Below are 25,559 nucleotides of genomic sequence, written 5' to 3'. Positions count from 1 at the left end.
CACTACCAGGGTGTCCCCAGCGCAGCGGAGCCGCACACTTGCCTCCTCTCAGGAACTGCTCTTTAATCAACTACCACTTCCACAAATACCTTACAGCCGAGATTCCCACCGCCGCCGCCGCCCTCCCTCCACCGCTGCCCCGGGGCCGGCCAGGCTGTGAGACAGCCAGAGCACGGCCTGAGTGGCCGCTCGGGGCACAGGCAGGAGCCAGTGGGGTCCCAGCACCTCTTGGGCCAGCTCCCAGGAGCAGCGGGCAACGGGAGCCCCGCGGTGTTGTCCCATGCTCGGAGCCGAGCCCTGGCTGCTGGAAAGGCACCTGGTACGCGTCGGACGCGGGCTGCTGCCCTCCTCAGCTGCTGTGCTTAAGGAGGCTGTAGATCTGCTCCAGGACATGGGTGAAGCTCTGATCTTTGGGGGTCCGGGCAGCCAGGGAGCCCTGAGATGGGAACACCAGTCATCACCCAGCCCACGTGGGCCCATGCACAGCCCTAACCCCTGGCAGCTGTGGTTGTTTCCTTCTCTTCCCTGCACTTTGCCCCATGCCATGAGCATCCCATCGTGGGAAAAACCCTATTAAAAAGCCCAGAGAACGTGCAGGTGGCTCCCCCCAGCACTGGCCCCTCCTCACCTTCAGTTTGTCCAAGTAGGTCTGATCCTGGCTCCACAGCTCCTGAAACTTCACCAGGTCTGGGGCTCCCTTGTAAAACTCCACCAGCAGTGTCTGGGGCAGGGACAGAGGGGCTGCAGGGATGGGGGTGCCCGGGGCCGGGCACTCGTCCCCCCGTCCCTGCAGGTGTGCCAAGACTGCAGCAGTGCAGGTGGTGATGGAGAGCGAGACTAGATGGTGGCTGGTGTCACCATCACTGGGAAGGACACAGGGAGGGGTGACAGAGACCTGGCTTGGCTCTGCTGGGGTGGGGAGGCGGATAAGGGGCAGATAGGGGTTTTGGGTGGTGCGGGGGATGAGGACCCAGCCCTGTGCCACGCTCACCATCTCCTGCAGGACGTCGTTGGTGAGGAAGCCGTCCTGGAGGTAGGCCACCTCCACATCCATGGGGATGCCATAGTCGTTGGGCCTTTGCTGGGAGAGCAGGGAGCGGGGGTCATCCCGCGGCACGGCAGGGAGGCACGGCGCCCCGTGCACCGCGCTGCGCCCGTCCCCGCTGTACCGGGGCGGCCGCATCCCGGGGGACGTGGGGACCGCTCACCTCCGGGGGCGGCATCACCCAGAAGGGCGCGATTCTGGACTCCACGCCGGGGTTGCCGTGATAGTAGGGCCCTGCGAGGAGACAGGGGAGGGCTGAGACGGGCTGCACCCAGCGCGGGGCAGCCCCCAGCAGCCCGCGGGCGGGCGCTTACCGCAGATGAGGGCCAGGCAGGGCTGGAAGCCGTTGCCGCTGCCCTGCAGCTTGAGCTGGTAGTCCATCTGCGCGTCGATGTCGTGCAGCGAGGGCAGCGCGGGGCCGAAGGGGTGGCTGTGGTACCAGCCCACCAGCGAGAGCCCCCGCAGGAACAGGCTCTGGCAGATCTGCGACGGGGGCCGAGGGGGATGCCGTCGGCTCGGGGACCCCGGCATCCCCACCCCGGCACCCTTGGGGGTGGGTTTACCTCCTCCTCCACGGCGGCGGCGGACTCGGCGTCCCCCAGGCGCGTGCGGCACGGGAAGGCTCGCAGGACCGTCAGCACTGCAAGGGAGGCGCGGGGTAGGTGGCTTTGCCCGTGCCGGGACGGGGACCGGCCACGGTGGTACTTACGCTGCGTGTTGGTGTCCCACCGGCCGCCCAGGTACCCCACCACTTCGCTCCGCGTCAGGTGGCTGTGGAAATCCTAAAGGAAAAGGCAAAAATCAACAGCTCTGCTCCCCCAAAATACTTTGCCTGGGCTCCCCCCTCCACAATTCATGCCCTGATGATGTCCCCTGGTGCAAGAAGCCACCCAGCACTGCCAGCCCAATGCAGCAAGGACAGCACGTGTCCCTGTCCCCTCCCCGGCCCGTGCGCACAACCCAGCCCCAAGCCATCAGAGAATCCCCCACCCCGGCCGCCAGCAGGACCCCAAGCCCACGGGGAGGGGACGCACCAGGAGCAGGAGGACGTTGCTGGAAATGGCCACGTTGAAGGGCTGGAACTTGTTGATGGCCGCGAAGGATGTCACCTCCACCAGGGTCTGGGGGTTCCTGCAAGACACCCACCGCCCCGGGTGCCTCAGGCCACCCTGGGCCCCTCCAGCTCCCGGCGAGGAGGGGGCCTGGGGCTGGGCTGGGGGCACCCGCGGGGCTCCGGTCCCATCGTGCCCTACCTGGCCGAGTCGCGGGTGCCCAGGGTGCAGTAGCGGACGGGGACCCGGGGCTTGTTCTCAGGCCTCTTCCCCGGGGGGCCGTGCTCTGCAAAACGAAACACGCCGTCACCTCTGCCCGGGGTCCCCCAGCCGGCTGGGACACCCAGGGGTGCCCCGCGGCCCCCCACCTGCCACCGCCTGCTCCGCCAGGCTCTTGCACTGCTGCTTCTTGCTCCTCTCCTCCGGCTTCCTGGCGGTCGTCGGCTCCGGCGCGGGCGCCCGGCCCTCCCTCGCCGCCTCCTCCTCCTCCTCCTCGGGCAGCTCGTCCTCCTCGCCCTCGCTGGCCAGGCTCTGCGGGCAGCACAGGGCTGGCACGGCCCCCCGCGGGGACGCAGCAGCGTTTCGGGGGCGCCGAGCTTGCAGCGGGTGAGGAGGGTGGGGTGGAGGGGAGCAAAGCATTGCAGCTGCACCCAACCCCGCTGCCACGACGGCCGGGGCACCCGACCCACCTCCTCGGCGGTGGGCGCGTTGGGCTGGTGCTTCCGCAGCCAGGCGGCTTTGTACTGGTCCAGCTTCTGGCCCTTGTAGCGGACGGAGGCCCAGCCGCAGCCCGACTTCTTGGCGGGGTTCACCAGGCGCTTGCAGTGGGTGGCCCAGGCGCTGGGCGAGTTGAACACTTGCCCCGTCTCCTGCCACGTGATCGTCCCGTCCGCCCCCAGGTCCCCCACGAACTTCTTGCCCTGGGGAGGGGGGGGGGGGGTGAGTGGGGCAGGGGGTTGGCACCCACCCCGGGGGGCGCCTGCCCTGGGGCGCCGCGGCTCACCAGGTAGTAGATGGAGAGGACGCCGCGGGCCGGCTCGAGGAGCCCGTCGCGGAGCAGCACGCGCAGGGTGATGCCGCGCCGGGTGAGCACGGCCCCCCGCGTGCCCCCCGCCGCCTTCGCCCCGCTCTCAGCCTCCGGCTCGGCCTCTGCTTCCGCCTCGTCCAGCCCCGGCTCCAGCTCGTCCTCGTCCTCCTCCAAGCAGTCGTCCCCGCCGGGGCAGCCGGCCTGCAGCGCTGCGAGACGCGCCACCGCCGTGGACGCGACGCCGGGCTCCGTCCCCCCCGCCTCCCCGGAGGTCGTGCCGCCCCCCCCCCCACGCGCGCGAGGGGCCCCCTCGGGGACGGCGGACACAGGGACGGGCGGCATTGGGGACAGGGGGAGCTGCCGGGACGGTGCCCCCAGACCCGCCGCCCCTGCCCCGCGTGGGGACCCACGCGTGCGCACGCCGGGTGGGCAGGCACGGGTGCAGGAGCGGGCTGCCGGGGGCGGGGCGGCGCTGGGGTGTGCCAAGGGGGCAGGCGCGCGTGGGGGCGCGCGGCGGGCGCGTGGGAGCGCGCCCAGGCACGCGCGTGCGCGCACGGGCTGCGTGTGTGCGGGCCCACAGGTGCATGCGCGTGTGCGCGCACGTAGGGGTGCGTGGGGAGGGGGGAAGGGTGCGCGCAGGTGCGTGTGCCCCTGCCCGCCCCCCCCGCCGCGGCGCAGACCCGCCCCGGTGCCGGTGCCGGTGCCGCCCCCGGGCCCCGCGGTACCTGCCATGCTCCCGCCGCTCCGTCCTCCCCCCGGCGCGCGCGGCCCGGCGGCGGCGGCGGCGGCGGCACGTGACGGGCGAGGCCCCGCCCCTCCCCGCCGCCGCCGCCGCCGCACCGGGGGGTTGGCCCCGCCCCTCCCCGCCGCACCGGGCGCCTGGCCCCGCCCCCCTCGAGCGCTTGGCCCCGCCCCGCGGTGCCCTTCGCTCTCTGCCCCGGGGCCCCGCGGGCGGGGCGGGCTCCACGCCCGCTGCCCGGTAGAGGCGGGGTTGACCCGGTGCCCGCTGCCGGTAAGGACCCGGCCCGACCCGGCCGGGCCCGGCCCGGCGGCACCTGCGGCGGCGGCGGCGGGCGGAGATGGCGCTGCCGGTGCTGCCGCCCCGCCGGCGCGCTGCCCGGCACAGCTACGAGGGCTTCGTGGAGAAGTGGGGGCCGCGGGACAAGGTGGGCTGGGACCCGCCGGCACCGACCCCCGGCACCGACCCCCGGGGCTGACCCCTGCGACTCTCCCGGAACCGACCCCCGGGACCCCTCGGGACTGCTCCCCGGGACCGCTCCTCGGAGCTGACCCCGGCACCGACCCCTGGGGGGCTCCCCAGTACCGACCCCCGGGACCGACCCCCGGGACTGACCCCTGGGACCCCGCGGGACCCAGAGAGCCGATCCCTGGGACAGACCCCCGGGACTGCCCCCCGGGGCTCACCCCTGCGACTCCCCCAGGACCGACCCCCGGGACCCCTCGGGACCGACCCCCGGGGACCGGCCCCCCTCGGGGCTGACCCCTGGGACCGATCCCTGAGATTCCCCCAGGACCTACCCCTGGGACCCCCCGGGACCGACCCCCAGGACCGACCCCCGGGACCGACGCCTGGGACCGACCCCCGGGACCCCGCGGGACCCTCAGGACCGACCCCCGGGACCGACCCCCCGGGACCGACCCCTGGGACCGATCCCTGAGATTCCCCCAGGACCGACCCCCGGGACCCCTCGGGACCGACCCCTCGGGACCGACCCCCGGGGCCGGCCCCCCGGACCGACCCCTGGGACCCCGCGGGACCCCCGGGACCGACCCCCCGGGACCGGCCCCCCTCGGGGCTGACCCCTGGGACCGATCCCTGAGATTCCCCCAGGACCTACCCCTGGGACCCCTCGGGACCTACTCCCGGGGCCGACCCCCAGGACCGACCCCCGGGGCCGGCCCCCCGGACCGAACCCCGGGACCCCGCGGGACCCCCAGGACCGATCCCCGGGACCGACCCCCGGGACCGACCCCTCGGGACCGACCCCCAGGACCCCCCGGGACCGACTCCTGGGACCGATCCCTGAGATTCCCCCAGGACCAACCCCCGGGACCCCGCGGGACCGACCCCCGGGACTGACCCCTGGGACCAACCTCCAGGACCGACCCCCGGGACCGACCCCCAGGACCCCCCGGGACCGACCCCTGGGACCGATCCCTGAGATTCCCCCAGGACCGACCCCCGGGACCCCGCGGGACCCCCGGGACCGACCCCCCGGGACCGGCCCCCCTCGGGGCTGACCCCTGGGACCGATCCCTGAGATTCCCCCAGGACCGACCCCTGGGATCCCTCGGGACCTACCCCCGGGACCGACCCCCGGGGCCGGCCCCCCGGACCGACCCCCGGGACCCCGCGGGACCCCCGGGACCGACCCCCCGGGACCGACCCCCGGGACTGCCCCCCGGACCCCCCGGGACCGACCCCCCTGGGACCGACCCCTGGGACCGATCCCTGAGATTCCCCCAGGACCGACCCCCGGGACCCCTCGGGACTGACCCCTCGGGACCGATCCCCGAAAGCTCCCAGGACCCCCCGGCCCCCCCCCCGGGCCCCCTGACCCCCACCCCCCCGGGCCGCGGAGCGGTGCCAGTGCCCGGTTCCCGGCGCGCACTTCCCGGTGCCGCGCTCCCGAGCCGCGGCTCGCCGGCGGCCGCTCCCGGTGCCGGCGGCGCTCAGGCGGCCCCGTCCCGTCCCGTCCGCTCCCGCAGGGCTATCGGAGGGTCTGGGCCGGCTTGCGGGGGCTCACGCTCAGCTTCTACACGGCGCCCCGGGACCCCCAGGTACGGAGGGGTCTGGAGGGGTTCCGGGGTGGGGGTTCCCCAAGGTGGGACCTCCAAATGGGACCCTCGAGGTGGGACCTCCAGGCCGGGCCCCCCCCCCCACGTGGGCTCCTCCAGGCTGGGACCCCAGGACACCCCTGGGGCTGGGACCCCTGAGGTGGGACCTCCAAACGGGACCTTGGAGGTGAGGTCCCTCGGCTGGGACCCCCAGGACCGGGACCTTTGAGTGGGACTGGGTGGGACCCTCAGGTGGGACCCTCCCCAGGTGGGACCCTCCCCCGGGTGGAACCCCCCCCCAGGCCGAGACCTCCTCTGGGTGGGCTTCTCCAGGATGGGACCCCCAGGCCCCCCAGGACTGGGACCCCTTGAGGGTGCGACTGCTGTTTAGGGTGGGGTGGGTGGCCGGCTCCCCCACCCAGCAAGGTAGTGGGGGTGCTGGGGGCAGGCTGAGGCCTGGCCCGCTCGTGTCGGCTGTGGCTGGGGGACAGCGGGGCCCCACGGGCTGTGGGTGCCCGCAGCCCCTGGAGACGCTGGACCTGGGCGAGCTGGTGGCGGTGAGGGCCGAGGGCCCCCGGCTCTACCTGCGGCTGCGGGGCCAGGAGGTGATGCTGAAGGTGAGGGGCGCCCCGCCGCGGGGGCACGGAGGGGCTTGGGGACATGGGGGGGCTGGAGCACTAAGGGATGGCGTGGGGGGGGCAGAGGGAGACACGGGCATGGGGGGCACAGGGGACAGCGTTTGGGGCTTGGAGGGGATACAGGGACGTGGAGGAACATAAGGGACAGGGTTTGGGGACACAGGGACAGGGTTTGGGGACAAGGGGGGATGTGGGGTCATGGAGGGGCACAGGGTTAGGGGGCTGGATGGGACCCAGGGGCACGGATGGGCACAGGGGACAGGTCAGGGAGTGAAGGGGGAGACGGGGACACAGAGGGGCAGAGGGGACAGGGTTTGGGGGCACGGGGAGATGCAGGGACAGGGAGGGGCACAAGGACCACGTCAGGGAGTGAAGGGGGAGACGGGGACACAGAGGGGCAGAGGGGACAGGGTTTGGGGACACGGGGAGATGCAGGGACAGGGAGGGGCACAGGGGACAGGGTTCGGGGGCAGCGGGGGACACAAGGGACAGGCTGCGCTCCGTCCTCCCCCCCCCCACCCGCTCCCTTGCAGGCGGAGAGCCCGGAGGCGCAGGAGATGTGGCGGGGATTCATCCTGACCATGGTAGAGGTGGGCACGGGGCGCTGGCACCAGGCTGGCCTGGGGATGGGGGAGAGGGGTGGGGGACGGCGCGGTGGCCCAGGCGTCCCTGGGGGTCCCTGCACCACGCACCCAGCACCCCGTGCCCCCTCCCCAACAGATGCAGGTGCCCACGGACCTGGCGCTGCTGCCGGGCCACAAGGCACAGCTGGTGGAGGCGCTGCGCGAGGAGCAGGACCGCCGGGCAGCGCTGGCCGTCCCCGGCCCCCCGGAGCCGCCGGTGCCCGAGTGAGTACGGAGGTGGGGGATGGCCGCGGGCAGGGCGGCGGGGTCCCGCTGCGCCCGCAGGGGCCGGCGGCATGGCACGGCTCACGCCGCGGTGCCCAGCTGCTTCTACGCGGTGTCGCGCACGGAGGCCGAGCAGCTGCTGGAGAGGAGCGCGGGCAGCGGGAACATGGTGCTGCGGCCCGGCGGGCACGGCCAGGGCGTCTCCGTCACCACGCGCCAGATGCTGAGCGGGTGAGCGGGGCCCGCTGCCCGGGGAGGCCTCGTGCGGGGCTGGCACCGGGGTGTGGGTCGCCATGCGAGGGGCTGGCACCAGGACGTGTGTGTGAGGTGGCTCCAGGACATGGGTCCCCATGCAAGGGGTGGCTCCAGGGGTTGGGTCCCTGTGCAAGGGGTGGCTCCAGGGGTTCGGTCCCCATGCAAGGGGTGGCTCCAGGACATGGGTCACCATGCAAGGGGTGGCTCCAGGGGTTCGGTCCCCATGCAAGGGGGTGGCTCCAGGACGTGGGTCCCTGTGTGAGGGGTGGCCCCAAGACATGGGTCACCATGCAAGGGGTGGCTCCAGGGGTTGGGTCCCTGTGCAAGGGGTGGCTCCAGGGGTTCGGTCCCCATGCAAGGGGTGGCTCCAGGACATGGGTCATCATGCAAGGGGTGGCCTCAAGACATGGGTCATCATGCAAGGGGTGGCTCCAGGGGTTGGGTCCCTGTGCAAGGGGTGGCTCCAGGGGTTCCGTCCCCATGCAAGGGGTGGCTCCAGGACATGGGTCCCCATGCAAGGGGTGGCCCCAAGACATGGGTCACCATGCAAGGGGTGGCTCCAGGGGTTGGGTCCCTGTGCAAGGGGTGGCTCCAGGGGTTCGGTCCCCATGCAAGGGGTGGCTCCAGGACATGGGTCCCCGTGCAAGGGGTGGCCCCAAGTCATGAGTCCCCATGCAAGGGGTGGCTCCAGTGGTTGGGTCTCCGTGCAAGGGGTGGCTCCAGGATGGGAGTCCCCATGCAAGGGGTGGCTCCAGGGAGAGGGTCTCCATGTGTGGGGTGGCTTCAGGACATGGGTCCCCACGCAAGGGGTGGCTCCAGGGTGGGCGTCCCTATGCAATGAGCTGGCACTGGGAAACAGGGTCCCATGCATTGGGTTGGCACCAGGGCACAGTTCCTTGTGCAAGGGGTGGCTCCAGGGAGAGGGTCCCCGTGCGAGGGGTGGCTCCAGGACATAGGTCCCCGTGCGAGGGGTGGCAGGACCCCACGCTGGTGGGCCCGGCCCACCCGCTGTGCCCATGTCACCTGCTGACGGAGCCCTGGTGGGCAGTGTCATGCTGGTGAAGCACTACAAGGTGACCCACGAGGGGCAGGAGTACGTCATCAACGTGGAGCCGCCGGTGAGCGACGTGGGGCTGGCACTGGGGACAGGGTCCCCGAGCACCCAGCTGTGCCCCTGGGGCAGGGGCTCCTGGGGACAGGGATCCCCAGGTTTGAGGACCCCCCCGCAAGGCCTGGGAGCCCCCAGGCCAGGGCTGCAAGGGATTGGGGGGCCCCCAGGAGCTGGGGCACCCAAGTGCTGGGACACAAGGGATTGGGACCCCCCCCCCAAGGGACAGGGACCTACAAGGGCTGGGACCCCTGAGAACTTGAATTCAAGCAACTGGGACCACCCCCCCCAGGGACTAAGACCCCCCCCCTCCCCCAAAAAAGCCAGGACCCAAGGAATGGGACTCCCCCGGGGTTAGGGATCCCCAAGCATTGGGACCCAAGGGACTGGGACCCCTTCAGTCTGGGACCCCCCCCCAAGCGTTACCCCAAGGGACTGGGACCTGGGATGGGGGGGCAGCGGGGTGCCCATGGGGGTACCGGCGTGACGCCGCGTCCCACCAGCACCGGTGCTCTTCGCTGGCCGAGGTGGTGGCGTACTTCGTGGAGAGCAGCAAGGGGAGCCTGCGGCCCCTGGCCAGGGAGTACATGCAGCGGCTGGGTGGGCACCGGCGGGCCGGGGTGGCGGGAGGGTGGCTGCGGGTGAGAGGCAGCGGGGGGGCTGCAGGACGGTGCTTAGGGCTGTTGGGGTCCGGGGAGGGGGGTATAGGATGTTGCTGGGGTGTTGCAGCAGGGTGTTGGCAGACTGGGGGTGCTGGAGAGCGTTATGGGGTGCTGGGGGGGGGTGCAGGTCAGTGTTGGAGGGGGTTTGGGGGGGCTTGGGTTGTTGCAGGTGCTGCTGGAGGGCTGGGGGGGGTGTTGGAGGGGGTTATGGGGTGCAGGTCAGTGTTGGAGGGGTTTTGGGGGGTCTTGGGGCGGTTGAGGCTGCTGGGGTGCTGCAGGAACGTGCTGGAGGGCTGGGGGGGTGTTGGAGGGGGCTATGGGGTGCAGGTCAGTGTTGGAGGGGTTTTGGGGGGTCTTGGGGCGGTTGAGGCTGCTGGGGTGCTGCAGGAACGTGCTGGAGGGCTGGGGGTGTTGGAGGGGGCTATGGGGTGCAGGTCAGTGTTGGAGGGGGTTATGGGGTGCAGGTCAGTGTTGGAGGGGGTTATGGGGGGGATCTTGGGGCAGTTGAGGCTGCTGGGGTGCTGCAGGAACGTGCTGGAGGGCTGGGGGTGTTGGAGGGGGCTATGGGGTGCAGGTCAGTGTTGGAGGGGTTTTGGGGGGGATCTTGGGGCAGTTGAGGCTGCTGGGGTGCTGCAGGAACGTGCTGGAGGGCTGGGGGTGTTGGAGGGGGCTATGGGGTGCAGGTCAGTGTTGGAGGGGTTTTGGGGGGTCTTGGGGCAGTTGAGGCTGCTGGGGTGCTGCAGGAACGTGCTGGAGGGCTGGGGGTGTTGGAGGGGGTTATGGGGTGCAGGTCAGTGTTGGAGGGGGTTATGGGGGGCTTGGGTTGCTGTGGGTGCTCCTGGAGGGCTAAGGGTGTTGGAGGGGGCTATGGGGTGCAGGTCAGTGTTGGAGGGGGTTTTGGGGGCTTTGGGGTGGTTGGGGCTGCTGGGGACCATGCTGGAGGGCTGGGGGGGTGCTGGGGGGGGGTGTGGAGGGGGGGGGGGAGCCGCACGCAGGGTCGGTGACGTCCCCTCTCTGCTCCAGAGTTCGTGGAGACGGAGAGGGAGAACGGGGAGTGGGTCCGGGTGGTGAGCAAGCCCCCCTCCCCGCCCCCCACTGCCCCCCGGGGTGCTGTCACACCCCAGCCCCGCCGGGCGGGCACAGCCCCTCTGCCCAGCGCCGCGGCCTGCGCCCCCGCGCCGTGGCCGGCCCCGAGCCCCGGCCCCCCTGCGCCGCAGCTCCCGGGGGCGCCCGCCGCGAGCCCCCCGGACGCCCAGACCTACGTGAACAAGCAGGGTGAGCCCGGCCGGAGCCGAGGAAACCGAGGCGGCGGGGGGGGGGGGGGAAGGGAAACGGAGCCTGCCTGTTTGGGGGGGGAGGGGGTCGGGGTGGGGGGCACCCACAGGCTGACTCCTTCCTCCCCCCCCCCCACCCCAAACCCTTTTTGCACGTCTCTACAGCGGCTGGAGCCCTCCGGAGCGCGCCCCCCCGCGCTGCCCACCACCGATCCATGGTGCACCTGCATGACGGCTCTGCTGGTGAGGGGCTTTGGGGGTCGGCGGGGGGGGGGGGGGGGGGGCCGGACGCCTGGGTCCCACTGCTGGGGCTGGGAGCGGTGGGCTGGAGCAGAGGCGGGAATGGGAGGACACCAGGGTGCTGCCACCGGCTCCGGATGGCAGCGGGGATGAGTGACCAGAGCAGAGTCGGCGTTGTCGGGGGGGGGGTTTGGGGAGAGGGGGGGCCGGACGCCTGGGTCCCCTGCCCACCAGCCTTCCAGCCCCGTCTCTGTGCCGCAGATGTCACAGAGGAGCTCGCCAAGAAGCTGCAGGCGCGCCGATTTCTCCTCGGTGACTGACGGGTGCCGCGGGGGCCCTGGGGGTGCCCCTCGCCGGGCGCAGCCCCCCCCCCAACAGGGCTCTGCCTTGGCGCTGAGCCGGGGGGGGGGGTCTGGGTGACCCCATTACGAGTGACACCAGCACCCACCCCTGAGACCAAGAAGCCCCCCCAAAAAGTCCTGCTGGGCCCCGCTCTGGGGACGGGGCACAGGGTGGCACCGCAGGGTGCAGGTGGCACCGCCTGGCACGGGAGGCAGAAACAGCCCCCCCCCCCCAAAACCACGTTGCCCAGGGTGGCGTCGCAAATAAAGCCACATCCGTCCTGCTCAGACCCTGCCTGAATCCTTGCTGCCACGGGGATGGCGCAGAGGGGCACCCCCCCCCCCAAAAAAAACCCACCCCCTTTCCGCCTGGGGCGGGTGCCACCCCGCAGCCTCCCAGCCCCAACATGGCAGCGGGGCCGCGTCACACCTAGATCCCACTTTATTCTTAAGGCCAGAAGCAGCTGTCGATGGTGGTGGTGGTGGTGGGGGGCAGCGCCAGCCTGGTGCCCGCCGCAGCGAGGGGGTGGGATGACGCGGAGTCGGGGAAAGGAGGGGGGGGGTGACCCGGAGGCCGCGGGTGCCAGCGCGTGCCAGCCCCAGCGTCCCGCGGTGACCCGGCGAGCTGGCACAGCCCCGGCCGGTGCCCGGGCCCCGGGGCGGAGGGTGGGGAGGGGGGGGGACGCGCGGCGAGGGCATCGTGTGCGCGGGGTTTGGTTGGGGGGGTGGGGGGGGGGAGGTCGGTACATTCAGTGCTCTTGCCTGGGGGTGCCCGCGGCGGGCCGCGGCCCGGCGGGCCGGGGCCCGGCTCTAGGTCAGGCTGGCGTTGGAGCTGCTGGCGGTGCTGTTCCGCTTCTGGAGGCATTTCACGGCGCTGGGCACCTGCAGGCCCGAGGAGACGTGGAAGCTGCCGCACCAGACCTGGGGGGGGGGGGACGGGATGGACACGGCTGGGCACGGTGCGCCCGGCCCTGCCCCGACGGCGGCGGGGGCACCCATGCCGCGAACTCGAGCGTTGACGCTGGAGGAGCGAGGTGCTGAGCGCCCCGGGGCGCCGTGCTGCCCGGCCCTGCCACCCCGCTGGGTTCGCCAGGGCTCCTGCCCACCCGGCCCCCCCGGCACCCGCTTACCATGAAGGCAGGAAGCACCGGCTGGGTGAACTTGGCCTTGAAGGTGTGCAGCAGCTGTTTGGTCCTGGCGTTGTAGAAGGACAGGAACCCTGCGGGCACACGCAGCTCCCTGAGCTCCAGCAGGGTCTCCCGGCTCTGCGGCGCCCAGCGCCCTGCCAGTGAACGTCCCAACCCCTTGCAGCACCCTGGCTGCAGGGCCTGACCGCGGTGCCCAGTCCCTGCCGGCGCCCATCCAATTCCCATGCCCTGGCAGCGCCCTGCGCCCGCACCCACCTTCGTGGAAATTGCAGTAGACGCCGATGCAGTCGGGCACGGGCACGTCCAGCACCTTGGCCTTGTTGGCGTGCTTGGCGCTGAAGCTGACCTGGAGCCAGTTGTTGAGGTGGAGGCACCAGGAAGCCGAGGTCTTGCCCAGCTGGTCAAACTTGCCCAGGCTGCGATATGCTACCCCTACGCCGAAGGCCTTGCTGTCCCGGTCGTACCGCACCTCCCAGTAGTGGTCGTCCGCGTCGATCAGTGTGTCGCCTGTAGGCACCGGGCGCTGGCACGGGCCGGGCACGGCTCTGCCAGGCGCCTCGTCCCCGTGGTGGGCTCAGACCTCTGCCCCGGGGCTCTCTGGGGGGTTGGCACACAACTGTGTGCCCCTTCCTGCACTCCTGGACCCCTCTGGGTGCCCCATGCCCAGCCCTTCCCATGCCATCATCCCCCCGTGTGCCATCAGGTCCCCACCTTCCTCTGTGTCCCCAGGTGCCCGTCCCCTCTCCACCCCTCCGTGCCCGCAAGGTGCCCACCGCCGCCCCTGCCCCCTTCGGTGCCCCGGCGCTCACCCAGGACCGTGTAGGACTCGGCGGTGAAGCGGTCTCTGCCCCCGCGCCCCGAGGGCATCCTCTTGGGCGACTGCACGACCCTAGGACAGACGGACGCCAGCGAGGCAGAGGTTTGGCATTACGCGGGTAGGTTGGCAATACCCAAGGCGGGCGGCGTTACCGAGGGGTTGGCGTTACCTGCTGGGCTGGGGGGGGGACGGCGGAGGTCGGCATTACCTGGCGGGCGAGTTGGCTGGCGAGGCCGTCCTGCCTTTCCCGTCCTTCTCGCGGGCCTTGACGTCCTGCAGCTTGCCGCCCGTGGCGTCCCACTCCACGCTGAGCTCCTCCACCCGCAGGTTCTGGTGGCACGTGCTGGCGTCCAGCCGGAACATGAACGCTGGGGACAGCCACCGTCAGCGTGTCCCCCGTGTCCCCTGCCTGGCACCGAGGGGGTCATGGAGCCCTGGCACGGCTGGGCAGGGGCAGGACGGGGTGGCACAAGGGGTCCCACCGAGTGCCCTGCCACCCTCGGTGCCCAACACCGACCCCTGGTACCCACCTCTTGTTTCCAAAGTGACCGGCTCGGAGAATTCACCCGCCACGGCCTTGTTACATGCTCGCACCCGGAAATTCATGTACTTCATGTCGAACTTCAGCCCTGTGGGCACAGCGGAGTTAGCAGGGGGACACGGGGGGACACCGGGACCTCCACGCACCCTGCAAAGCCTGGCACCGCCATCCCTGCTGGGACAAGCCCAGCTCCCCTGCCAGCTGCTCCAAGCCTGGCGCGGCCGGGGCTGGTTTTGCCCCCGTGACCTCACCGGACAGGGTGTACTCGGTGCCCTTGATGCCCTCGATCACCATCCAGGGCTGGTCCTCCTTGGTCCGGGGCGGCCCCTCGAAGTTGGTCTTGCGGTACTCCAGCACGTAATGGTCGATCTTGCTGTCCTCGTCGGGCATCCGCCAGGCCAGCGTCACGCAGTTGTCGGCCACCAGCGACTCCGCCAGGTCGATCTCGGGGGTGCTGGGCACTGCCCGCGGGAGCAGCCGTGCCAGTCCCGCCTGCCGCCAGCTGGGGCGCCCCCGGCCCGGCTCCCCCACGGCACCTGGGCTTGGCACCCAGAGACCCCAGGCAGGGTGCCTACGGACAGCATCCCAGCGCCCTCCAGGCATGGCACCCGCAGGGTCCCTGGGGACGGCACCCCCAGAAACCCGTAGGCATGGCACCCGGGGAACTCTGGACACGGCATCCACCTAGATCCCGTGTGCTTGGCACCCCAAAGACCCCAGGATGGCACCCCCAGAGACCCCTGGACACGGCACCTACAAGGCCCCAGGGCATTGCACCCCAAAGACCCTAGGCATGGAGCCTCAGCCATCCCAGGCATGGCACCCACACAGATCCCACGGGCATGGCACCCTAGAGACCCCAAGGATGGCCCCCCCAGAGACCCTGGCCATTGCACCCTGAGGCCACAGCACCCACCACACCCCCCCGCCACAGCCCTCCCTGCCTGGCACCCCCTTGCCCCTCCTGATGGAGGCTTAAAGTCGCCCAGACCTCCTACCCCCTGGCTCCCTCCAACCCTGGCACCCCCCAGAGCTCCCCAACGTCTTGCCCCTCCACCCCCAGCAGACCCCTTCACCGCTGGACCACCATCCTCGCGCCCACCCACCCCTGCCAGGCTCTGTGCCCCGCGCGCGCCCTGGCTCTGCCCTCCCCATGGTGCTCCGTGCCGGCTTTGCCCTGCGAGAAACACCCCCCCCGCCCGGCCGCCGTGCCCGGGCACCCGCCTTCCCCGCGTCCCCGGCACCCGCTGCCCGCGGGCGATACCTGGCAGGAAGGCGAGGGCCTGGAGCAGGCGTCGCTCCTGAGCAAAATCCACCATCAAGTGGCTCATGTTATCGCTCACCTTGGCCTTGAGCGAGAGGCGGAAGGCGGGCGCCATCGTCACGCTGCGCAGGGGCGCGAGAAGGGCACGGGGACGAGAGTCAGCGGGGCCGGGAGCCGGCTGCTCCCCCCCTCCCGGCCCTGCCCGGCCGCCCCCCACCCTGCGCGGCGGTGGGACCAGGGTGCGGGTCGCGACACGCCGCGGGTTAGTGGGGATGCGGGGAGGGGGCACGGAGGAGGGGGGTACCGTACCTATCCTTGATCTGTTTGGCAGCCTTGAGAGCGGAGAGGAAAAGAGGAGAAAAAATAGAGGGTGAGCCAGCGATGCCAGGAGCCAGCGTGGTACAGCGTGCCCTGCTCTGGGACCCGCGGGGCACGGCGCGCCCCGACCCCTGCCACCAAACCCGCATGGCACGGCGGCGCCCCGACCCCTGCCACCAAACCCATACGGCACCGCGTGCCCACATCCCTGCCCTTGCTTCAGCACCCATCTCCCTGCCCGGGCACCCGCACGGCACACCGTGCCCATCTGCCCACGGGGACACCCATGTGTCCGCACGCCCACAGGAGAAAGGGGCCACCAAGCAGCACCCTTGGGGCAGGCGGACGAGAGGACCCAGGCGTCCAGGCCCTCCCCGTTGCTCTAACCCCCCCCCCTCCTCCTCCCCGCCGCGACCCCAACGTCCTGGTGCTCTAACCGGTGCCCACTTGCCCGGTCCTAATCTAGTCCCGCAGCGGGCGAAGCCAGCCCAGCGTTAACACCGGCGCCCAGGCTGGAAAGAGAGGAGAGGTGCCCGCCTGGGGCAAGCGCGGTTATGAGGAGGCATCGGTTGGAGGGCAAGAGGGACGGGAGGCCTCGTGCCCCCGTGTCGGGCGTTAGTCTGGGGCAGCCCGGCGGGGAGGGTGCCCGGCACAGCTCCCCGCTGCCGGGCCGGATGCCCACCTGGGGGAAGTCGTGGTTGTTGGCGGTCTCCAAGGTCTGGTTGGCCGTCTCCAGCAGCTCCTCCGAGCTCTCCAGGGCCTTGGCGCAAGCCGCCAGCTGGGCCTGAAGGGGAGAGAGCAGCAGTGGGTGGCGGTGGCCGCGGCCGGCGGGCGCGCAGGGCGGGCGCTCACCTGCAGCTCGTAGGTGCGGCTGGCGCGGTCCTGCTTGATCTTCATGAGCATGTTGTCCTTGAGCTCGTCCAGCAACGCGTACAAGGACTGAAACTCGCCCTCCAGGTCCTCCTGCACCCGGGCCGAGTTGTCCTGGCGGCGAGGCCGGGCGTCAGCGGGCACGGCACGACCCCGGCCTCGCCGCTGCCCTGCGCCCGCCCGGCTCTCCCCACGTCCCACGGGTGACGGCGCTGCCCGGGGCCACCCGCTACCACTGTCAGCGAAGGTGGGCACGCAGCGCCCGTGCCACGGCGGGAGAAGGGACCCCGGCGTGCCGACGGGGGCACCCGCGATGGCTGGGACGGGGCGCCAGCAGGCACCGAAGGCGACGGGGCTGGCGGCGGGGACGGCGCGAGGCCGAAGGCCGGCGAGCGAGAGGGGGCCGGAGGTACCTCCACGTTCTGCAGCATCTGCTTGAGGGCGTAGATGAAGTTTTGGATCTCCTCATTCTTCACGGCCAACGTGGTGATGATCTTCCGCAGCGCCTCCTGCCCCGGCACCGCTGTCAGCGTCCCCCCGCAGCCCCCGGCCGCCGCAGCAGCGCCCCGCGGCCGGCTCAGCACCCTGGACCCCGGCCAGTCCCTCCCCGCCGGCGGTGCGTGCCAGGCGCGGAGGGGACCCAGGCGTCCGGGGCCCTGCCTGGCTCTGCGGCCGCGGCAGCAGCTGCGGGATGACTTGGCAAGAGGGCGCGTTGGGCCGACAGCGAGGGGGACAGCCCCCAGCGCGTCCCCCTGGCCTGGCACTGCCCCCTCGGGGACCTCCGCGGGGGAGCGAGCCCCAGCGCCCCCCCCACCCCGCGGGCTGCACCCTCTGGCCAGCCCTCCTGCATCCCTCCTCCCTCCGTCCTGCGTCCTCCATCCCTCCATCCTTCGTCCCTCCTCCCTCCATTCTCTATCCCTCCTCTCTCCATCCTTCATCCTTCCATCCCTCCTCCCTCCATCCTGCACCTCTCCATCCCTCTGTCCCTCCTGTCTGCATCCTCCATCCCGTACCCCTCCATCCTTCATCCCTCCTCATTCTCCATCCCTCCTCTCTCCATCCTTCATCCCGCTGTCCCTCCTTCCTCCATCCTTCATCCCCTTCATCCCTCCTTCCTGCACCCCTCAGTCCCTCCTTCCTGCACCCCTCTTTCTTTCGCCCTTCTTTCCTCCATCCCCATCCCTCTTTCCTCCATCCCTCCTCCCTTGATACCTCCTTCCTCCATCCCTCCTTCCTCCATCCCTCCTCTCTCCATCCCTCCGTCCTTCCTCCATCCTTCCATCCCTCCATCCTTCCTCCATCCCTCCTTCCTCCATCCCTCCTTCCTCCATCCCTCTTCTCTCCATCCCTCCTCCCTCCATCCCTCCCTCCCTCTCCCCGGCCCGGCCCCACCTGGTCGCCCATACCGGGCCGGCCCCGCCGCCGCCGCCGCCGCCGCCGCTCGGCCCCGGACACCAACAAAGCGGGAGCGGCGGCCCCCCCCCCCCGCCCCGCCCCCGCGGGGCACGCCGGGAAACCGAGTCCGGACCCCGGGGCACGCCGGGAAATGTAGTCCTGAGGCGGACCCCGGGGCACGCCGGGAAATGTAGTTCTCGGGGGGGGGGAGCACCGGGTCCAGCGGTGCCCCTGGGCACGGGGCGGGGACCGGCCCGGTTGTCCCAGTGGGACGGGGCTGCGGACCCCCAGTGCGCACCGTCCCCAAGCCCGGGGGCCGGGCCAGAGCGGTGGCATGTCCCCGTGTAGGGGGCCAGGCTGGAGCTGCCTCAGTTTCCCTTGCCCGAGGTGGGGGGTGGGGGTTCTGGTGCAAGAGGGTGCCCCATCTCTGTCCCCATCACCATCCCCATCCATGGCCATGTCCCTGTCCTTGTCCCCAACCCCATCCCTGTCCATGTCCCCATCTCTGTCCCCGTCACCATCCCCATCCATGGCCATGTCCCTGTCCTTGTCCCCATCCCCATCCCCATCCCCATCCATGGCCATGTCTCTAGCCTCGTGCCTGTCCCCATCACCATCCCCATCCGTGTCCATGTCCCTGTCCTCGTCCCCATCCCCATCCATGTCCATGTCCCCACCCCTCTCCGCATCCCCCATCCCCATCCCTGTCCATGTCTCCATCCCTGTCCCCATTGCCATTCCAGTCCATGTCTATATCCTTGTCCTCATCCCTGTCCCCATCACCATCCCCATCCATGTCTGTGTCCCTGTCCTCATCCCCATCCATGTCCATGTCCCCCTCCCCGTCCCCATCACCATCCCCGTCCATGTCCACATTCCTGTCCCCATCCATGTCCGTGTCCCCATCCATGTCCATGTCCACATCCCTATCCCCATCCCTGCCTACCTCCCCATCCCTGTCCCCATCACCATCCCCACGTCCATGTCCCTGTCCCCTGCCCATGTCCCCATCCCTGTCCCCCATCCCCATCCACGTCCATGTTGACATTCATGTCCCTGTTCCCTCTCCTTGTCCGTCTCCCCCATCCCTGTCACCATCCACATTGATGGCCATCATCATGTCCTTGTCCCCGCCCCCATCTGCATCCCTTGTCCCTGTGGCCAGGGACGTGGTGGTGCTGTGGCAGGAAGCTGTGGCAGGAAGCTGTGGCACCACCCGAGGCAGGCGTAAGTGACAGTCGAGGACTGTTAGGGGACAGTGACACTTCGGGGGTGCAGACACCTTGGTGACAGGGACCCCGAAGGGAGGAGGCCGACTCGGGGACACGAGCAGGGGCAGCCGGCTGGCAAGGGGACACCAGTGGCACCAGGATGTGGGGGCTTGGGATCCTCGTCCTCCTCTTCCTCAGCAGTGAGTCAGGTCGGGGCGGGGGGACAGGGTCTGCCGAGGGGGGCCAGAGGGGACAGTCTCCATGTCCCCTCCTCCCCCTGCCCTGCAGCCCAGGCGGTTGGGCGATGCCTGGCTCTACCCTGCAGGGCCAGGGACACCAGAGGGGGACATCTGTCCTGGGGGGCTGAGAGGCGATCGGAGAGGGGTTGGGGGGGGGATGGATTGGGGACAGGATGGGGACAGAGGGACGGGCAGCAGGGGTTGACATGGCTGGAGGGAACGGGATGGGGGGCAGTGGGGATGTGGAGGGCGATGGGATGGCACAGAAGGAGGGGGAGATGGCTGGCAGGGCAGGATGGGGACAGACACACAGACAGCGGGGGGGGCATCTGGTCTGCGTTGTCTTGGGTCAGCGGTCAGGGACTGGGGGGGACAGGGATGTGCAAGCAGGACGCCTGGGGCCGGGTCCCCAAGGTGCCTCAGGTCCCCAAGGTGTCTCAGGTCCCCCGTCCCCATGGGTGGCACTGGGGGACCCTGGGGCAGCCGGACAGCTGGCTCCCTTGCCCCAGGGTGCTTTGATGCCTCCATCCCCCGGGTGGCACTAGGGCAGCCGGCCCCACGTGTCCCCCTCCCCGGGGTGCCCCGGCGTGTCCCTCCCCGGGGGCAGCGCCAGGCCGGCGGGTGGCCCGGGGGGACCATCCCGGGGCCAGCCTGGTGTGACCCGCCGGCGGCAGCGGGTGCCCTGCAGGTGAACCAGAAGCCGAAGGAGGCGTGGGTGGCCCTGGGCGGCAAGGTGGCCCTGGAGTGCCAGGTGACGTCCGCAGAGCCCTGGATCCAGCTCCACCTGGAGTGGCTCAAGGACAGGGGACACGGGGTGCTGTGCACCATCCGCCTGAACTCCAACGCCACCGCCGCCACCACCTGCGGCCCTCACCTGCACCTCACCTGGCGCTCGCCCCATGCCGTCCTGGACCTCCGCGACGCCCGCCTGGACGACGCCGGCCGCTACGTGTGCCGGGTCACCCTGGAGAGCCCCCACTTGGCCAAGGTCTCCGGCAATGGCACCCAGCTCACCGTGAGCGCAGGTAGGCGCCGGCGGCCGGCGGCGGGGGGGGCACCGCGCTGCGGGGGCCGGCACAGCCCTGACTCTGATTTCCCAGCGCCGGCAGCAGCTGACGACAGACACGCCGTGGGTGACTGGGTCCCTGATGCCCTCGGTGGGTGCCCGGGCACCCCGGCGTGCCCAGCTCAGCTGCGTGTGCTTGCAGGGGTGGCTGGGGGGCTGGCAGGGGTCCTGGCCCTGCTGCTGCTCAGCCTGGCCCTGGCCTGCTGCTGGCACCGGCGCAGGAACGCAGGTAACCTGCCCCTGGCCGCCCCGCGCCCAAATGCCCCCATGCCCAAAATATCTCTGCGCCCAAAATATCCCCGCACCCAAAATATCCCCGCACCCAAATGCCCCTGCGCCCAAATATCCCCGTGCCCAAATGCCCCTGCACCCAAGTGCCCCCATGCCCAAAATATCTCTGCACCCAAAATAGCCCCACGCCCAAATATCCCTGTGCCCAAATATCCCCATGCCCAAATGCCCCTGCGCCTCAAATATCTCTGCACCCAAAATATCCCCACACCCAAATATTCCTGTGCCCAAATATCCCCATGCCCAAATGCCCGTGCCCAAAATATCTCTGCACCCAAATGCCCCTGCGCCCAAATGCTCCCATGCCCAAATATCCCCGTGCCCAAAATATCTCTGCACCCAAATGCTCCTGCACCCAAATGACCCTGCGCCCAAATATCCCCGTGCCCAAATGCCCCTGCACCCAAGTGCCCCCATGCCCAAAATATCTCTGCACCCAAAATATCCCCACGCCCAAATATCCCTGTGCCCAAATATCCCCGTGCCCAAAACATCCCCGCACGTAAATATCCCCCTGCCCCAATATCCCCGTGCTCAAATGCCCCCATGCCCAAATATCCCTCCCCCCCAAATATCTCTGCACCCAAATGCCCCCGTGTCCAAATAGCCGTTACCCTCTACCCATGCCCTATACCCCCAGCCCATCTCCCCCATGCCCATCCACCCCCATGCCTTCTGCACCCCAGCTCCCGCTGGGGCTCACCCCAAGCACCCCTGGGGGCACCCAAGGGAGACGCCGGGGGTGGCACCGTGGAGGGGAGACTCGGCTGTGCCAGCACCTCGGGTGGCTCGTGAGCCCACTTGGTGCCCGCCGCCCCCCAGATGCGGCCATCTACCTGAACACAGAGCCCCGCTCGGAGAAGGCCCCCAAGGAGCTGGTCCCACCTCAGAACATGGAGAGCATCCACCAGGAGGGCCTCCAGCAGGCATGGCCCCCCGGGCACCCTGCGTGCCCTGAGCACCCCAGGCATCCCGGGCCCCTGGGCGCCCACCGTGCCTGGCCCTGAGGGGCTGCACAAGGGCATCGATGACCCGCTGCGACGTCCTTGGTTGCACTTGTTTGCGTTTGGCCATCAAAAGCTGGCGCCGTGCAACTGTGCCTGTGCCTCAGTTTACCCACGGGCCGCCCTGGCAGACGATCGCCAGTGTGGTGTGCGGGGTGCCCTGCCTGGAGTCCCCCCCCCCGGTGTGCAGAAAAGTCCCCCCCCCCAAAAGGTGTTTTGCACCATCTCACCACCCACCATTTCCTGTGCGATGGCTTCCTGTGCCTGTGGCACCATCCCCCCACCGCTGGCGCCCAGCACCCAGGGGCTCCACGGGGCATCCGCAGCCACTGGAGCGGCCCCTGCCAACGCCCACCCTCACCCGAACACCTGGGCTCCTAGGGGTGGGGGGGAGGCAAGGTTAGAGCGGGGTGGGGGGTGAAGGCAGGAGCCCGGACACCTGGGCCCCCACCACCGCCACCCGTTTCCACTCGTGGACCAGCACAGGAAGTGACAATGGGCCGTTGCCTGGACAGATCATAGAGTGCAGCACCCGCCCCCCCAAGAGGCACCAGAGTGTCTCCATGTCTACGGAGCCACTCTCGGTGGGGGGGGAGGGCTGGGCTGGGGGTGCAGCACCCCGAGGTGTCTCCTTGGCCGTGTCCCGAGCCAGGCAGGGGACCCAGGCGTCTGGGGGCGGGGGGGGGGGGGGAGACACAGAGCACACAGCAGCCAGCAGCACGGTCTGCACATGGGACTTTAATGGGGGGCCACGGGCCCAGGGTGATGGGGGCCGGCTGGGTGTCCCTGTGCGGCGGCGGTGGGCTCACAGGGGCTGCGCGGCCACGGGGTAGAGCAGGGAGAGGTGGCGGGCGCCGCGGACGGGCAGCGCCCTCGCCGTGTAGTGCTGCACGGCCTCGGGCACCGAGGGGAAGGCGGCCCCCGCGCGGCCCAGCACGAAGTGCCGCTCCCGCGTCCGCGTGAGCTTCACGTGCACGAAGCCCTGGCTGCTCCTGGGGGCGGAGGGGAAACTGAGGCACGGAGCCAGGCAAGCATGCAAACACAACCGGGTGCGTGCACACACACGCACACTCGCGTGCACTCACATGGTTGCACAACCTCGGATACACCCAGCCCAGGGGCTACCTGTCCCACCCAACCAAGGCACCTCGGCCATCTCCTTGTGCCTGCGTCACCCCTGGGTGCCCCGGCGCCGCACTCACCTCAGCGAGAGCGAGTAGTCATCGGGGCTGGTCTCGCAGTCCCGCACCAGGAAGCTGCCCTCACGGCACAGCGCCAGCAGCGTCTCGGCGCCCGCCCGCCCGATGGGGCCGTGGTACCACCTGCGGGTGGCCCAGTGTCACCCTGGCATCAGGGTGGCCAGCGGGGACCTTGGCATCGGGGCACCGGGTGGCCAAGGGCACTGGGGCTCTGGCTGTGCCATGGGGCTCCAGCTGTGCCGTGGGGACCTGTCTGCACCTTGGGGACCACAGGGCCCCACCTATGCCATGGGGCTCTGTCCACACCATGGGGACCCATCAGGGACACAGGGCACACAGCACGCCATGGGGACCCACCCATGCCATGAAGACCCACCCATGCCATGAAGACCCATCCATGCCATGGGGAAGAGCCCACTATGTGGCACCCTCTGAGCCAGGGGACCTGTCCATGCCATGGGGCACCCTCTGCACCATGGGGATCCATCCATACCATCAGGGGACCCTCTGCATCACGGGGCACCCTCCATGCTGTGATGCCCAGGCTGGATATCGGTGCCACCCCATGGAGGAGGGGACCCGTTGGTGAGGTGGGTCGGTACCCCTCAACTTACGCCTGCTTCTCCAAGGGCAGAGAGGGGTCCACGTGCCCTGGGCTGGGTGGGCAGCCTGGCCTGGCACCCGTGGGGGACCAGGGTGCCCGTGGTGGCTCCCGGGGGCGGCTGGGGGAGCGTTCGGGGCTCTCAAACTGCACTGCGGAGGCAAAGGGGGTGTCACCTGCCGGCGCGGGTGCTCCGGCACCCCCGCGGGGGCTGGGGAGACCCAGCAGCCGGGGCTCTCAACGCTGGACCTCGAAGAACCCAGATGTCCCCACTACCGGTTGGCCTTGCCCTGTTGTCCCATCACACCCCTGGGGTGGTACCCATGGGTGCTGGGGGACTCCTGGGCTGGGACGTCCCTGGGAAGGTACCCAAGGGCCTTGAGGGACAACGAGGGCTGGGATGTCCCTGGGACAGTACCCCTGGGTGCTGGGGGATGCCGGGACTGGGACGTCCCCGCAGCAGCAGCAGCACCCAGGGGCCCCCGAGGGACGCTGGCACCTGCGAACGCCCGGGAGATGTGGTCCTTCTTCCACTCCCAGGGCTGGTCGTACTCGTCGGCGGGCCGCTCGTCGTCGCGGGGCAGGCGGCTGTCCCGAGCCGCGGGCAGCCCCGCGCCCTCGCCCGCCGTCTCCCACTCCTCGTACGGCGTGTCGTAGAGCTGCGGGCCCTGGCACGGCCTCACCCGTCGGCCCTCGCACCCTGCGGAGCGGCAGCGCTGGGGGACGCCGCGGGCACCCGGGCGCGAGGTGGCACCTCCGGCTCCGGCACGTCCCTTTTCCCCCGCGCTGGGGCCAGATGGTGACGGGGACGTGGGTGCCCGGTCCTGCCCCGGGGGCCACCCGGAGGGTGTCTCTCACCCACCTTCAGCCTCGCTGGGCTCCTCGGGCGCCGAGTCCTGCTCTGCCTCGAAGGGCTCCGAGTACTCGCTCTCGCCGGGGCCCTGCCGGACGGGCGCCCTGGGTGCGATGGGACCCCCAGCGCCACCCCGTCCCCCCCCACCCCGTCCTGCCCTGGGTGCCCCTGCTGGGATGGGTGTCTCCCACGGCCCCCATCGTGGATGTGCTCCCGGGGTCCCCCCCCCAGAGTCCCCCATCCTCAGCCCCCACTGCAGGTGTCCCCAACCCTCTCCCTGGTCCCCCACTCCCAGGCCACCCTGTCGCCCCGTCCCCCTCCCCAGTCCCCCCCCAGGTCCCCTGTCCCACCGTCCCCTGTCCCTCTCCCTAGTCCCCTCCAGGCTCCCCTGTCCCCCCGTCCCTCTCCCCAGCCCCCCTGTCCCCTATCCCCTGACCCCGTCCCCAGCACCCCCCAGGTCCCCTCAGCCCTCTGCCCGGGTGCTCCCACCCCATTTCCCCCTCCCTGCTGCCCCCGGTGTCCCCCGGCTCCCCTCGGGTGCTCCAACACCTCCTCCGGTCCCCTTGCCTCCCCCTCCAGTGCTCCCCAGTCCCCCCCCCCCAGTTCTCCCAGTGCCTCCCAGTCCCTCCGCCTCCTGCCCTCCGGTACTCCCCGGTGCCCCTCGGTCCCCCCCGGTCCCGGTCCCCTCGGTTCCCCCCCGCTCCCTCCGGTCCTGCCCCCGGCGCCCCCCGGCCCTACCTGCTGCAGGCGGCGGGGGCCGCCGCCGGGCCCCGCGCCCCCGACCCGCACGAGCCGGTGCCGGGGGGAGGCGGCGGCGGCGGCGGGGCGGCGGCGGGGCGGGGGGGCAGCGCCGGGGCCGGCGGCCAGCGGGGCCCCGGCGGGGCGGCGCTCGCCGCCGCCGCTGTAGTCGGGCTGCGGCGGGCGCGGGGGGGAGCGCCGGGCCCCCCGGCCCAGGTACTCGCGGAGCCACTTGGCCATGGCGGGGCCGCCGGTACCGGTACCGGGAGCCCCGCGAGCGCCGAGCGGGACCCCGCGAACCGCCGCCGCCGCCGCCGGGCACCGGCAGCCGCTTTGTGTCGCCGCCGCGCTCGGCGCGGACCGGAGCGAGCGGCGCCCCCGCCCCGCCGAGTGGGGGGGGGGGCCTCCGGGCCGGGGGTTGGGGGGGCACCGGGACTGGGAGAGACTGGGAAACTGGAGTTGAGACCCGTGGGCGGCACTGGGATGGGGAGGCGCACCGGAACCGTCCGTCCCCCACCCCCACCCCGGGGGGGACACCGGGATGGGGAGGGCTGGGACCCCCCCCCCCCGGGGTGCTCTGGCCGCAAGGGGGTTGGGGGGGGAACCCACCCCGGGACCCCCGGACGCTGCCAGGAAGCACCCCAACGTCCCCAAGTGCAGGGGTGTCCCCAGCCCCCCCCCCCCGGAGGGGAGGTCAGGGCTGGGGGGGGGAACC

At 71.1% G+C, this 25,559-nt stretch overlaps 5 protein-coding genes across 15 annotated transcripts; 2 read left to right on the top strand and 3 right to left on the bottom strand.

Annotated features, from left to right (window-relative positions):
* Positions 1 to 42: 42 nt before the first annotated feature.
* Positions 43 to 3,910, bottom strand: MPND (MPN domain containing). 2 transcript variants are annotated; one of them, XM_068919967.1, is made up of 13 exons: positions 3,850 to 3,910; positions 3,101 to 3,333; positions 2,787 to 3,017; positions 2,466 to 2,628; positions 2,299 to 2,383; positions 2,080 to 2,176; positions 1,755 to 1,827; positions 1,609 to 1,685; positions 1,360 to 1,528; positions 1,209 to 1,279; positions 992 to 1,081; positions 629 to 721; positions 43 to 436 (listed from the first exon to the last, which is right to left on the bottom strand). In XM_068919967.1, the coding sequence occupies exons 1-13, from the start codon at positions 3,854 to 3,856 to the stop codon at positions 350 to 352; spliced, it is 1,476 nt and encodes a 491-aa protein (XP_068776068.1). In that variant the 5' UTR covers positions 3,857 to 3,910; the 3' UTR covers positions 43 to 349. The 2 variants fall into 2 exon arrangements, with proteins under 2 accessions (XP_068776068.1, XP_068776067.1); XM_068919966.1 differs by having other exon boundaries at positions 1,609 to 1,827.
* Positions 3,911 to 4,107: 197 nt separating this feature from the next.
* On the top strand, positions 4,108 to 11,577 carry STAP2 (signal transducing adaptor family member 2). Of its 4 annotated transcripts, none has more exons than XM_068919945.1 (11): positions 4,120 to 4,290; positions 5,855 to 5,926; positions 6,445 to 6,540; positions 7,095 to 7,151; positions 7,282 to 7,409; positions 7,509 to 7,640; positions 8,713 to 8,782; positions 9,276 to 9,355; positions 10,458 to 10,709; positions 10,874 to 10,951; positions 11,210 to 11,577. In XM_068919945.1, exons 1-10 carry the CDS (start codon positions 4,204 to 4,206, stop codon positions 10,938 to 10,940), a joined length of 1,041 nt encoding a protein of 346 aa, XP_068776046.1. In that variant the 5' UTR covers positions 4,120 to 4,203; the 3' UTR covers positions 10,941 to 10,951; positions 11,210 to 11,577. The 4 variants fall into 4 exon arrangements, with proteins under 4 accessions (XP_068776047.1, XP_068776046.1, XP_068776045.1 ...); XM_068919944.1 differs by having other exon boundaries at positions 4,121 to 4,290; positions 9,276 to 9,372; XM_068919946.1 differs by lacking the exon at positions 10,458 to 10,709 and having other exon boundaries at positions 4,108 to 4,290; positions 9,276 to 9,372.
* Positions 11,578 to 11,714: 137 nt separating this feature from the next.
* FSD1 (fibronectin type III and SPRY domain containing 1) lies at positions 11,715 to 17,726 on the bottom strand. The gene is made up of 13 exons (XM_068919943.1): positions 17,640 to 17,726; positions 16,661 to 16,756; positions 16,230 to 16,361; positions 16,060 to 16,161; positions 15,369 to 15,391; positions 15,060 to 15,181; positions 14,047 to 14,256; positions 13,785 to 13,883; positions 13,463 to 13,622; positions 13,247 to 13,326; positions 12,693 to 12,944; positions 12,420 to 12,508; positions 11,715 to 12,210 (listed from the first exon to the last, which is right to left on the bottom strand). Exons 1-13 carry the CDS (start codon positions 17,649 to 17,651, stop codon positions 12,100 to 12,102), a joined length of 1,488 nt encoding a protein of 495 aa, XP_068776044.1. The 5' UTR covers positions 17,652 to 17,726; the 3' UTR covers positions 11,715 to 12,099.
* A 1,037-nt stretch (positions 17,727 to 18,763) lies between these two features.
* On the top strand, positions 18,764 to 21,687 carry LOC138062328 (uncharacterized). 7 transcript variants are annotated; one of them, XM_068919847.1, is made up of 4 exons: positions 18,764 to 19,053; positions 19,767 to 20,117; positions 20,193 to 20,387; positions 21,272 to 21,687. In XM_068919847.1, the coding sequence occupies exons 1-4, from the start codon at positions 19,014 to 19,016 to the stop codon at positions 21,454 to 21,456; spliced, it is 771 nt and encodes a 256-aa protein (XP_068775948.1). In that variant the 5' UTR covers positions 18,764 to 19,013; the 3' UTR covers positions 21,457 to 21,687. The 7 variants fall into 7 exon arrangements, with proteins under 7 accessions (XP_068775948.1, XP_068775950.1, XP_068775947.1 ...); XM_068919849.1 differs by having other exon boundaries at positions 19,857 to 20,117; positions 21,272 to 21,588; XM_068919846.1 differs by having other exon boundaries at positions 18,764 to 19,062; positions 21,272 to 21,588.
* A 484-nt stretch (positions 21,688 to 22,171) lies between these two features.
* SHD (Src homology 2 domain containing transforming protein D) lies at positions 22,172 to 25,084 on the bottom strand. Its single transcript, XM_068919797.1, has 6 exons — positions 24,845 to 25,084; positions 24,116 to 24,194; positions 23,753 to 23,953; positions 23,267 to 23,405; positions 22,656 to 22,775; positions 22,172 to 22,445 (listed from the first exon to the last, which is right to left on the bottom strand). The coding sequence occupies exons 1-6, from the start codon at positions 25,082 to 25,084 to the stop codon at positions 22,259 to 22,261; spliced, it is 966 nt and encodes a 321-aa protein (XP_068775898.1). The 3' UTR covers positions 22,172 to 22,258.
* Between the last annotated feature and the right edge of the window lie 475 nt (positions 25,085 to 25,559).

Source organism: Struthio camelus, chromosome 26 (assembly GCF_040807025.1).
Source record: "Struthio camelus isolate bStrCam1 chromosome 26, bStrCam1.hap1, whole genome shotgun sequence".
Taxonomy (NCBI): Eukaryota; Metazoa; Chordata; class Aves; order Struthioniformes; family Struthionidae; genus Struthio; species Struthio camelus.
This window is presented reverse-complemented; position numbering and strand designations above follow the sequence as displayed.